The sequence below is a fragment of the Notechis scutatus genome, chromosome 1, assembly GCF_049901735.1.
Source record: "Notechis scutatus isolate UNSWTSFEM ecotype Mainland chromosome 1, rNotScu1.2, whole genome shotgun sequence".
NCBI lineage: Eukaryota > Metazoa > Chordata > Lepidosauria > Squamata > Elapidae > Notechis > Notechis scutatus.
The window spans coordinates 160958230-160970616 of record NC_142009.1 but is presented as its reverse complement, the minus strand read 5'-3'; the positions used below and the strand labels follow the sequence as shown (position 1 = coordinate 160970616).

The following is a 12387-nucleotide window of genomic DNA, read 5'->3' as shown; positions in this document are numbered from 1 at the left end:
AAAATTCTCATTTATGAAAAAAAATAAGAATGATAAACAGAATTAATACTGATAAGTACAATTTCACTATAGTAAAGGTATATAATACATATTAGTCACTATATTCTATCAATTTGTCAGACTGATAGACCAATCCTCCCATTGATGATCTTTGCAGATTTGATTCAAAATGTGGTAGCCAGCATGGTTCTGTGTAGGCCTTGATGTGTGCACGTGTCATCTCTCCTGCGGGAACTTCACTGACTGCTGATTTGCTTCCAGATCCAGTTCAAGGTGCAGATTTCCGCCTTAAAAACCTACAATCGCTTGGGATAAGGTTATGTGAGGGACCATCTTTTTCCGGTCACATCTACCCAACCTACCAGAGCAGGGAGGCAGGGAATGCTATGAGTTCCCTCTCCTTAGGAGATCCATCTAGCAGGACCAAGAAGAAGGGCCTTCTCTGGAGTGGCTCCATCTCTTAGATTGCCCCCCTCCTTTGACACTACTTCACAAGGCCCTGAAGACCTGGTTTTGCCAACAGACCTGGGTTCCCAGTGTGGGGATGGAGCTCATCAAATCTCTTGTTTGATCACTGTCACTGGCGGGGGTGTGTGTGTGTCAGGAGTTATTTTGTTTTATTGTGATTATATTGGATTTTTATTGTTGTAAGCTGCCCAGAGTCACTGAGACTGAATTCGGCCATATAAATTTTCTTAAATAAATAAAAAGAAAGCTGAAGAAAGATCACAGTCATGTTTTCACTTAGTTACTGCCAAGTTGCCAGTCCCAATTTTTGTTGCTAAACAAGAACTGCCTGAATACAGCAAACAAGAGAGAAGTGAAATTAAAACTGAATCACATATTAGTGCCATTTTCTTTGCTTTAAGGTTGTGTTCATTTTCTCTGAATGTACTGGAACACAGTACATAAAAAGTTATTATTGAATAATTCATTACAAAGAATTACCCACCTGGAGCACCTGGATGTCCTTGTTGTCCCTGTAAACCAGGTAAGCCTGGCAACCCTGGCACACCTGACAGACCATCTGCTCCTGGGATCCCTTTGTCTCCTTTAGGTCCTGGCATATCTAGCCCAGGGATACCTGGGAAGCCTCTCTCGCCTTTGATTCCTGGTGGTCCTACAGGAATCAAAAAGAGGTTTAGAAACAAAAGGTTTGACACAGAAAACAGTATATTTGCTACTAACCGTAAAAATGTAAAGGAAAAATGCATTTTCAGCTAGGCTCCTGTAAACTTTGGGATGGTATCAGACACTGAAGTAAATAGCAGAGTCAATTGTCACAGCTTCAGGAATAGACAGGGACAGGCAGACAGACAGAAAGGAATAGTTCAGTCTTATGTCGGAAGGAAGGAACCTTGTAGGAAATACATTATCCATTTGGGGTGGGGGGGAATACTCTTGAGGGCTGTTTTTTTTAAAAGCAACATTAACAGATAAAGACCATAGATAAAGAATCTAAAGTCCATGCTGAGACAACCAACTGAAATTTATTAACAACTCACATACTTGTAAGTTTCTAAGAAATCTTTATGAGATAAAATGAGCTGGAAAAATGGGGGTAAAAGTGCTTGTGATGGAAAGGGAAAAATAGTGTTTACACTATATATTTAAAAATCTATAGGCGTTTTCTTTTTTTTAAAATATTTTTATTGAGTTTCTTTTATTACATCATAAAACATCATAGTTCCAACAGCGTTCTTGGCATCTATACAAGTTCTTAGTTTAAATATCATAATACATTATATCATTACATTTGTCTAATATTAAATAATAACTTTGACTATAATTACTATTCTTATATCTTTGTATTATTTACAAATTTACATTTTACTCTCGTAAGGATTATTCCAGTTAGATTTCTTGTCCTATCTCTTAGTTCTGTTTGTTAAGCATTTATACCAATTGTTCCAAATTAAAAAGAATTCAGAGTCATCTCTTTCTTTCAGTTTCATTGTTAGCATATTCACCTCAGCGCTTTCCGTTACTTTATATATTATTAATTCTTCGTTAGGGATATTTGGGTTTTCCATACCTGCGCAAAGGCTATTCTGGCAGCTGTTGTAATCTGTAACAGATATTTTACTTCTTTTTGCAATCTGTCTTTAATAATTCCTAGGAGGAAGGTTTCCAGTCTGAGCTCAATCTGATACCCAGTAATTTCTTGTAGCCAGTTTTTAATTTAGATCCAGTATGTCCTGGTCTCGGGGCATAACCACCACATGTGGTAAAATGTACCGTCAACTTTTTTATACTTCCAACACTTGGGGCTTGTATTGGGGTAAATTTTTGCCAATCTCGTTGGAGCTAAATACCATCTATAAAATATTTTATATCTATTTTCTTTGTATGCTGAGGATACGGTTAGCTTATAATTTATGTTCCATATATTCTCCCATTCCCCTAATTCTATAGTATGTCCAAAGTTGTGTGCCCATGCAATCATTGTCCCTTTGACTGTTTCCTCTTCCTTTTTGAAGTCTAATAAATATTTATATATTTTAGTTATAATTTTTTTCTGGTCCCATTAAGACTTTATCTAATTGATTCTGCCAAAATCTTTTAAATCTTTTTTATATTTATTTTGGATTTGCAAATATGGCCACCAATCAATTATGATTCCATTTTCCTTTAGTTCCTGATTTGATTTTAATTTTCCTTGACTACCTAATAATTCCTAATAGTTTACCATTTTTCTTAAGTCTAATCTATTTGGATGGATTATGGCCTCCATGGTTGACAGCCATCGTGGGATTTCCATATAATGTTTACCTTTGATTTTTTTTTCATGTTGTGATCAATGATTCTTTTATGAGATGTTGATTAAAATAGGTATGTACATTACTTTTGTTTTCCCACAAAAATGCATGCCAACCTATCAGGAGGTCATGTCCTTCTAGTGTTAGGATTCTCTTGTCTCTTAATTTGACCCAGTCCTTGATCCAATTCAACACCGCTGCCTAATAGTAGAGCTCCCATTCTGGTAGTCCAAGATCGCCTCTGCTCAGGTCATCTTGTAATAGTTTCATTTTAATACATGGCCTCTTGCCCAACCAGACAAACTTAGACATCATTTTGTTTAGTTCTATAAAGAAAGGGTTCCCTAGTTTAATTGGGATCATTTGGAATAAATATATTAATTTCGGTAATGTATTCATTTTCAACGCTGCTATTTTTCCTAATAGAGACAGTTTCAATTTGGCCCATAATTCCAATTCTTCCCTAATTTGCTTAATCAATTTAACATAATTGTCCTCTTTTAGTGATGAACATCTGGGTGATAACCAAATTCCCAGGTATTTCACCTTTTTTACTATCTGCAGTCCCATTATGTTTTCTAATTCTACTTTCTGTTTTGTTGTACAGTTTTTGACTATCATTTTAGTTTTAGTTTTTATTTATTTTGAATCCTGCCACTTCCCTGAATTTTTCTATTTGTTGCAACAATATTGGTCCCGAATTCATTGGATCTTCCACTATAAATACCAAATCATCGGCAAATGCCTGAACTTTATATTCCTCATTTCTAATTTTAATTCCGTGAATCTCTGGGTTTTGTCTGGTTGCAGCTAGCAACACTTCTAAAGACAAGATGAATAGCAGTGGCGATAGTGGATACCCTTGTCTCACTCCTTTTGCAATTTCAAAATCTTCCATACGATCTCCATTTAGTAGTATGCTCGCTTTTTAATTTGAGTATATTTTTTGTAATGTTTTTTTCTATATTGGTGCCAAAGTCCAACTTTTTAATTTGATATAACATGAATTTCCAATTGAGATTATTGAATGCTTTTTGCGTGTCTAGGAAGATCAAGGCTGCCTGTTTTTCTGGGTGAGCTTCGTAATATTCAATTGAATTTAGTACTGTTCTAATATTGTTTTTGATTTGTCTGTTTGGCAGGAAACCAATTCTTTTTCTTTTGTTATTTGTGGGTTTAGTATCCATCTCCTTTTCCTTTTATATTGTCCTTTCCATGTAATTTTTACCGAGCTATGGTCGGCCCATATATTAGACATTATTTCTACTTCACTAATGTCTTTCTCAATTGCCCCATTCGCCCACACCATATCAATTCTGGACCAGGATTTTTGTGGACTAGAATAAAATGTGAATTTCTTCTCATTTGGATTTCTTTTCCTCCATATGTCTTCCAAGTTGGTCTCTTCTGTTAAATCAAAGAAAGTTTTTGGTAGAGTTCTCTTTTTTCCTTCCTGGTCTCTTCCATACTAACATAATCTTTTTTAACAACAACAATGGCATTGAAATCCCCTATTAAGCAGATATTTTCTTCACCTACACTAATTATTTTATCATATAATCTCTTATAAAACTTCTTCTGGTTATCATTAGGGGCATATATCCCCACCAATAGTAGTTGTTTTTGTTGCAAATTAATTTGTATCATTAAAATTCTGCCTTGTTCATCTGCATAAATTTGTTTTGCGTTTACCCTTTTTTTACATAAATTGCTACCCCCTTTTCTTTTGATCTGCTAATGCTGTAAATAATAAACCTAACTTGGGGTATTCTAAATATTTTTTGTGTTGTTTTTGGATATGTACCTCCTGTAAGCATATAATGTCAATATTTTGTTTAGTTAATTTAGTTAATATTTGTTTTCTCTTAATTTGGGAGTTTATTGAGAGTAGTTTAATCTCTTCTTCCATTGTTGATTCTGAGTCTACCTATATTTTCTGTTGGTTCTTGCTTCTCTTTGGGGTCTTACTCTTAATCCTTCTCTCCTTGGGTATTCTCTCTTTTCTTTGCCTCTCTCTTCTTGGTCCGTTTCCTGTATTCCCTGTTGTTGGTCTTCTTGTTGGTCCTCTTGACTACTGCTTTCCGATTCTTCTTTGCTACTCCCCTCCCTCCTCTATTTCTATCAGCTGGTCATAAAATTTGTGCACCTTTTTGATGCTGTCAATTTTTACTCTTCTTTCTTGCTAAGTCACCAGCATTCCTTCAGGAACCAGATATTTCGTTTATTCAGAAGTATCACCAGGGGTCTATAATACTTCCTTAATTCTCTCACCTGCCTCGGGATTTGTTTCAAGATTGTGATCTCTTTTTCTTTGTACACTATCAGCTCATCCTTTGTAATTCTATATACAATATCCCTTATGTTTTTCCTGGCGAACCTAATGTGACCTCCCTTGGCAGATTGTTTTGTCTGGCATAGTTTGTGTGAATTCGAAAGACCTCATCCAATTCTTTCACTATTTCCTGTTGGTCCCTTTGCAATGCCTCTGCTATTAGGTGGGACATTATGGCTCCTAGATCTTCATCTTTGGATTCCAATACATTTTGGAACCTCAAATAAAATGTTGCACGTTCCATTTCGAGATGGATGATCGAATCCTCCAGGTTCATCTCTGTTACCTTCCTGTCCATCCCTTCCAGTCTCTTGTCTATTTGTTCAGCTTTGATTTCTATATTCCTTATTTTTTGTTCGTTCTTCTCTATTGTCTGTTGAATCATTCCTATCTTCTCATCCAGTTTTTGGATCTTACCCTTCATTTCTTCCATTTCTGTCTTCATAACTGTGTGGTTGTTTACCATTGTCTCTTGCATTTTAAGCATCGTTTCCTGAATGGCAGATAATGTTGCTTGCATCATCTGCATGTTGGTAGTGTTGCTTGTTTTTTCCATGTTCAGCATTCCTTCTATTGTTTTTTGACCTGCTGGAGATGCAATGGATACTGATGAACCAGAAATCGTTTTTTTCCTTTTCAGGGTTGTTGTCGTAGTACCTGTTCCTAACTTTGTTATAAATATCTTCCCACTTTACCATTCACTATTTAATTTCCCTTTCGTTGTCAATTCTGTTCAGTATTTTCCCTTAAAATATATCTTATCACTGCTCCAACTTATAGTATTATGTATTATTCAAAGATAATTCAATCTTATATAAAGCCTAGGGTTGGCTGGATCACCAATATTAGAGAAGAGAAGAGAGAGAGCAAAAGGAAGGGCAGGAAGGATAATATAAAAATAAAGAGGAAAAGGGCAAAAGGGTACAATAGAATCGAATAGGGTATAATCACTATAAATTGTTCTTATACAGCTATATTATAGTTATTATATTATGATATATCAACTATATTCTTTATCCTTAACTATAGGGTTCAGTTTCTTTTAAACAGATAATAGATATTAAAATATAGGATTAAACAAATCTAAATTCCACTTCTTATATATATAACCTTACTTATTTCATTAACTATTAATAATCAATCGATCAATAATTATCAGGATAGTAGTTCATCAATCTTTTCACAATTTCATATCATTTAAACTTTTAAGTTCCTAATAAATTCAATCAAACCTTAATCAAAATGTTATTTTATTAATTATATTCTGTAGAAAAAGGTCCAGTATTATTCATTCATTTTCCTTTCCTTATCCGTTCACATTTCATTTAGTCATGATCTGTTACATCAGCTTCTCTTCTCTCTGTATAATCTCAAAATGTCACTTCCGTTCTTAAATTCTGTCTCTTACTTCTTTCCACTGTTCTTCTTCTTTTACAAGTCATGAATCCATCAGATTAGGCTCCAAATTCCTAAATAATCAGTCTAAAATCAACTCCAAATTCATCAGAACAAGTCCAAAACACCAGTCTATCTTTAGTCAAATAAATTGGCTTCAATATCGTCTTAAAGGTTCCCTCCTTTCACCGCCGGATCGCCATTTCCATTTGGACTTCCATCCGCTAATTTAAGACTCTCTGCTGTCTCTCTCAGCCGTTTCTCTCCTCGTTTCTTTCACTTTTTGCCTACTTCACTTTCTGATCGGATCTGCCAAGTGATGTCAGGAATGCTGTTCATACTCTGGTATCTTTCTCATTGAGTTAAAGCGCCATGCTTCAGTCTGCCATTGAGATGGCCGATCACTCACATGTCGGAGCAAATGGGGTCTCCCTCGAAGCTGTTGACCGCCGCCACCGTCAAACTTCTCCTCGGGCTTCCTCACACCTTTGTCTTCCCCTCCAGGGTCTATGCACCCCTCACGGGGCCTCTGAATGCACAGATTGAGGATGAGAGAGCAGAACTTGCTCTTTTCTCCCCACTCCACTGCAGCGCCGCAACCGGAAGTCATGTAAAAAATCTATAGGTGTTTTCTAAAGCATCTTCTAATCCTACATTAGGATTTTTTTTTCAAATAAAGAAATGTTAGTAGATTGTATCAAAGTATCTTCCAATGCTTTTGTGATGCTAATACCCCTCACATCTGGAAATATAAAACCCAGTTGTTAAACTTCAAACTACCTTTATTTTTTAGAAACCAACTAAGAAGTATTAATATGAATTTACTAAGTTATAATAACTATGCTAGAGATAATTTAAGGACATACGGATATAAGGATAGGAAAAGGACCATACCCACAGATACAGCCTGAGCAGAATCTAGTGAATTCCTTCACACCCACACAACTGAGAATCTGCCTCTAAGAAACAATGATGATGGAATGTCTCCACTGAAACTAAAGCTCTGAGAACAGCCCTTTATTTCTGTTCTTCCAGACACTCACAAAGGATGTTTGTTATATTTGAAATATAACAGAACAAGGATTAGCATCTACACAGGAAGTAGTGTCTATTTCGACCAGTGCTCTATGTTACTGTTTTACTAATTTCCAAAATAAAAGCATGATTAACTATTTGGGCAAAGACCCCAGCAATTAATATGTGAACAATTCCTCAACTACTAAGATCTTTTGAAAAATTATTCAGAGCTGCCAGTATCTGTGCTGTCCTGCTCACTCACACACATGTAACTGTAGTTTAGTGAGTTTATTAATATTCCCCAGCAATTCCCTTCACCAAAAAACCCAAACTGTCCCAATTAAATCCAGCCATGAACAAACTAATGCTAGTCCACAGAGCACTTGAAAGTTTCTCAATTAAAATGAATCCACCAGGCAAACATAAATCCACAACACAAGATTGCTCATGAGGCAAGAAAAGTTTAGAGTTTCCAAGCATGATCCAAGTCAATGCATGGTCTCAATCCAAAGCATGGCAGGAATCACAATGACCAGAAAGCACACAGCTAGGAAACAAATGTACTGTTCCCAGCATTGCTTCCATCTATACGCTATGCAAATAACCAACTTCCAGTGTAGCCCGTCAAGAAGGGCCTTTCTCCTAGCGAGTAATCTGGCTGACCTTCTCTGCTCCTGCCTTTTCTCTGTCCTACATGTTCTTGGATCGGGGGCAGAAGGCAGTTCCTCTTCCTCATCACTGACCAACTGCAGCTTTCCCCACCTGGAGCCTCAGACTGTTCTGCTGCAGCTGTGTTTCAGCCAAGTCCCTCATAGATGGCTGCTCAGAAACATCAATCAACTCAGCTCCTGATGTGCCCAGAACTGGTTCATTCTCCCCCGAGCTGACATCTGGCGGAGTCATCACAGTATTGAATGTGCTCATTCTGAATCTGAAAATGCTAACTCTTTAATACATACCAATTATTTGCAGAAACATGACAATTTCTTCCCTGATTTGGCTCAGTAAATAAGCATTAAGATCAGTTACTCTTTCAAGATGTTCTATTCCCACCGACCAAATGTGAATTTGTATCTAAGGGGACAACTTCCTTGCTTGAAAGTTCATTAATGAAATAAAATATTTGTTGACTTGTTTCATTGTCCCACATGCTCCTGGCAATGTCTGGTTTTCATCAGGTTGGGATGTTTAATAAAAATTAGAAATATGAATATTGATGCCTTTCATCAAACCACACAATATGTGCAGGATACATTTCAACACAGGTTAGGTTAAGGATTCAATTTATCAACATTAATGGTGATGGAAACAAATAAATAAGTTACCTATTGGTCCTGGAGGCCCAAATTGTCCTGGAGTGCCAGGGGGGCCAGGAGAGCCTATTTTGGGTTCACCAGGAGCGCCCTGTACACCTGGTAATCCAGGAGGACCCGATTCACCTAATTTGAAAAATAAACAAGTATAGCCAGTTAACTTGTATGTTATCCATTTCAAAAGTTATTGGTCTTTAAAGATACCAATGATAAGTCCTTTATAATGTGATAAACACTTTAAAAGGAAGTCCTACTTAGCTTAGAAAGTATTATGAGACATAGTAATCACAGGAGAAAGTACCTGTCACACTTTAAAAACGAAAGGTAGGAATAAAATTGACCTCTCATGTAAAAGAGAACAAAAGAAATATTCAAGAGGAAATGAGCTTTATTAAGCCATTTAAACTTCCAGTGAGGTTTTACACCATTCAGTTTATTTGTCAGAACTGCAACCTCACATCTGCACTCGATACCAGTCTGCCATAGACTCTGGATGGGAGAGGGGAAGGTTCACGGTGGCTTCCTAAGACATAGCTTCAAGGTCAGACAACTGAGAATGGAATGCGGCTGGGTAACAGCTCACACTCGAGATGACCAATTCGAAAATATCTCCTTTGGAACTGATTGAGTGATGAAGGTCAGTAAGGGGAAGTACCTAAGAGGGAGAAACGTTACACTTGGGGAATTTGGTGTGTGTTTTTGAATTTTGGCTTTGCTTTACCACAGTTTGCTTGACTTCTAATAAAATGGTACCTTTTGCAAGAAATGGGGGCCAGGATCATTTTTACTTAGGAGTCCAGGCCGAGGCAGGGCTGGCATTATTTTAATTACAAAAGGTATGGCATACACAGGGGAAAAAATTCTGTATCATAAATTGTAGTCAATCACAGCAGCCTCACCTTGAGATCCTGGCAGACCAGGTGTGCCAGGAAATCCTTTCTCCCCTGGCACACCAGGAGATCCCTGGTCACCTTTTGGTCCAGGAATGCCATTTCGTCCTTGAGGACCAGGAAACCCTTTAGGACCCGGGAGGCCTAATCCAGCTTCACCCTTAACAGATAAATCAATAAAGCATTATTGAGAAGAATTATTGAAATGCACATACGCATAACAAACCAGTAAAGTAGAATCATGTGGGGTCCTGGCTCTCTGAGCTTGGTGGCTTTTTTACCAATATTTCATTGCCAAACTAGGCAACATCAGCATCTCTACCACCAAGGATTCCACCTTTCAACCCTGAGCTACAAATATTGTCTTCTATCAGTAAAATAGAACCAGTTAGGCAGTCTTTATTAGCAGTTAAAATGCTAATAAAATAAGCAGAGAGTGAAGCCTCATTTTAAGGGACCTTGATCCAACAGACTTGGCATGAGGCAAGGCTTTTCATTTATTTTACAAATGATGGAATTGATATAATTTGCATCATAATGCCAATATAAATATGCAAGTGACCCAAGCCACTGCAAATTATATACTCTCCAATTTGGTGGACATTTATGAATAATGGATATATATATCCATTAATGGAGGCTAAAACATGAAGAATGGTTGCAGGAATTAGATATATATAACCTAATGAAAAGAAGAAATAGGGGCAATATAATAGCATTGTTTCAGTATTTCTACTTAATTTTCCCATTTGAGGACTGAACAACAACAATATTGTCCAATATGTGGAAAACCTAGTACATAGGAAGCCTGGGAGAATCTAAATAATTCATAATAAACCTGATTCAATTTGAATTGGAAATTTGAAAATTTGAATTTGAAATCTGAAAAGAGCATGATGCAATCCGTGTTTCACACTGAACTTTGACAGTAAACTAATTCACTTGAGTCACACTTGAGAAATGCCCTACTGAGCTTTGGTGGGATGCAAATCTTGGCAGGACACTGGCAAAGCTTGACCGCTTCAGGGCAGAACATGGTTGGGTCAGAACTGAGTCTTGCTGACCACATTTTAAGTCAGTAAGCAGAAGCACAACTATAGAGAGATAACATACACAAATAGGTAGGCCACAAAGAAAATGACATTAATGCTTTTGCCACACGTTCAGTGCTTACATATATTACTATGGTACTCACACCTTCATTGTTAAGAAACAAATCTATCCCTGTTGTACACAATTTAAAAGTAAAATTTTAACTATTTTGAACACAGGATTAGTATGTAAACTCTGGGAGAGCAGAGCCATGTAAGTGTGGTTCTCAGTGTAAATAACAATTTTGAAAAGGAAAGAAGAGAATTCATTGAAGTAGCATTTTAAAATGAATTTACCAAATTCAAATTTGTCAAGATAAACTCAAATATTTGAGTAAGGTAAAAATGTGCAATACAAAAAGGGTATTCTGAAAATTGGTGAAATGCACCCTTTTATTGTGTGTACAGTAGTACCTCAGTATGCAGTTGCTTTAAAACTCATTGACTGGGTTTTAGACGCATTTTGACATGAAACTGTCCCAGTGCTCAGCCTTTGTTTAGTACTCAACATGTGTCTATATGAAGAGGGGGGAACAATTGTGGGGAATGGAAAGGAAGCCAGCCATGCTAGGAAGGTTGCTGCAAAAGGAGGGGAATGGCCACAGAGGGTGCACAGGAAGTTGGACATGTTGGGAAGGTTGCTGATACAGGAAAAGGGGCAGTCAGAAAATTCTTCCCAGCCGAAACAAAGAGTTAAATGGTAAGTCATGTGGTTTGTTTGGGACTCATCATTTTTAATACCTGTCACCCCCCCGAATGAATTAACACCAAGTACCAAGGTAACACTGTACTAAAATTAAGCAAATGTATAAATTGGGATCTTGGGAAAAAAATAAACAGAAAGAAATCAAAACCAGATTCTGCCATCCCTAACATTTGTCTTATTGGCACCCAAAATTATGCAAGTAAACATTTATTTGCATAATTCATACACTTCAGCAACATGATTCCTGTTTGTTGTCTTTTTTCGGAGAAAAAAGACAACAAACAGGAATCATGTTGCTGAAGTTGTATTTTCTACAATCAAGCTTGGTGCGGTTAACCTTGAGTTTGTATCTATTGTGTGCTCTTGTATTGTTATGGTTGAAGCTGAAGTATTCGTTGACAGGTAGGACATTGCAATGTATGATTTTATATACTATACTTAGATTGGACCGAAGGTGGCATAGTTCTAGGTTTTCTAAGTCTAGAGTTTCAGGTGTGGTGGCATAAGGTATTCTGCAACGAGTAGAGGAGTGGAGAACTCTTCTTGTGAAATATTTCTGGACTTTCTCAACAGTGTTAATATCAGATATGTAATGTGGGTTCCAGACTGATGAGCTGTGTTCGAGTATAGGTCTAGCAAATGTTTTGTATGCTCTCGTTAGTAGTGTGATATTACCAGAGAAGAAGCTACGTAGGATTAGATTAACAACTCTTAATGCCTTTTTGGCTATGTAGTTACAGTGGGCTCTAGCACTTAGATCATTAGAGATGAGAACTCCAATACTGACAGAGTTTGGATCCTCAACAAAGTTTTGAGTATTCAGCTTGTATTTTATTTTCTGATTATTATTTTTTTTGCCAATATGTAAGACATACTTAAAGCCT

At 36.8% G+C, this 12387-nt stretch overlaps 1 protein-coding gene across 1 annotated transcript in view; it reads right to left on the bottom strand.

Moving 5' to 3' along the window:
- Positions 1-12387, bottom strand: part of COL4A1 (collagen type IV alpha 1 chain) — a 117365-nt gene that overhangs the window by 45550 nt on the left and 59428 nt on the right. The window contains exons 29-31 of the mRNA XM_087953225.1: positions 9716-9866; positions 8829-8942; positions 953-1120 (exon numbers count right to left, since the gene is read on the bottom strand). Of these exons, the coding sequence (XP_087809351.1) occupies positions 953-1120; positions 8829-8942; positions 9716-9866 (433 nt within the window). The remainder of the gene's footprint in view (positions 1-952; positions 1121-8828; positions 8943-9715; positions 9867-12387) is intronic.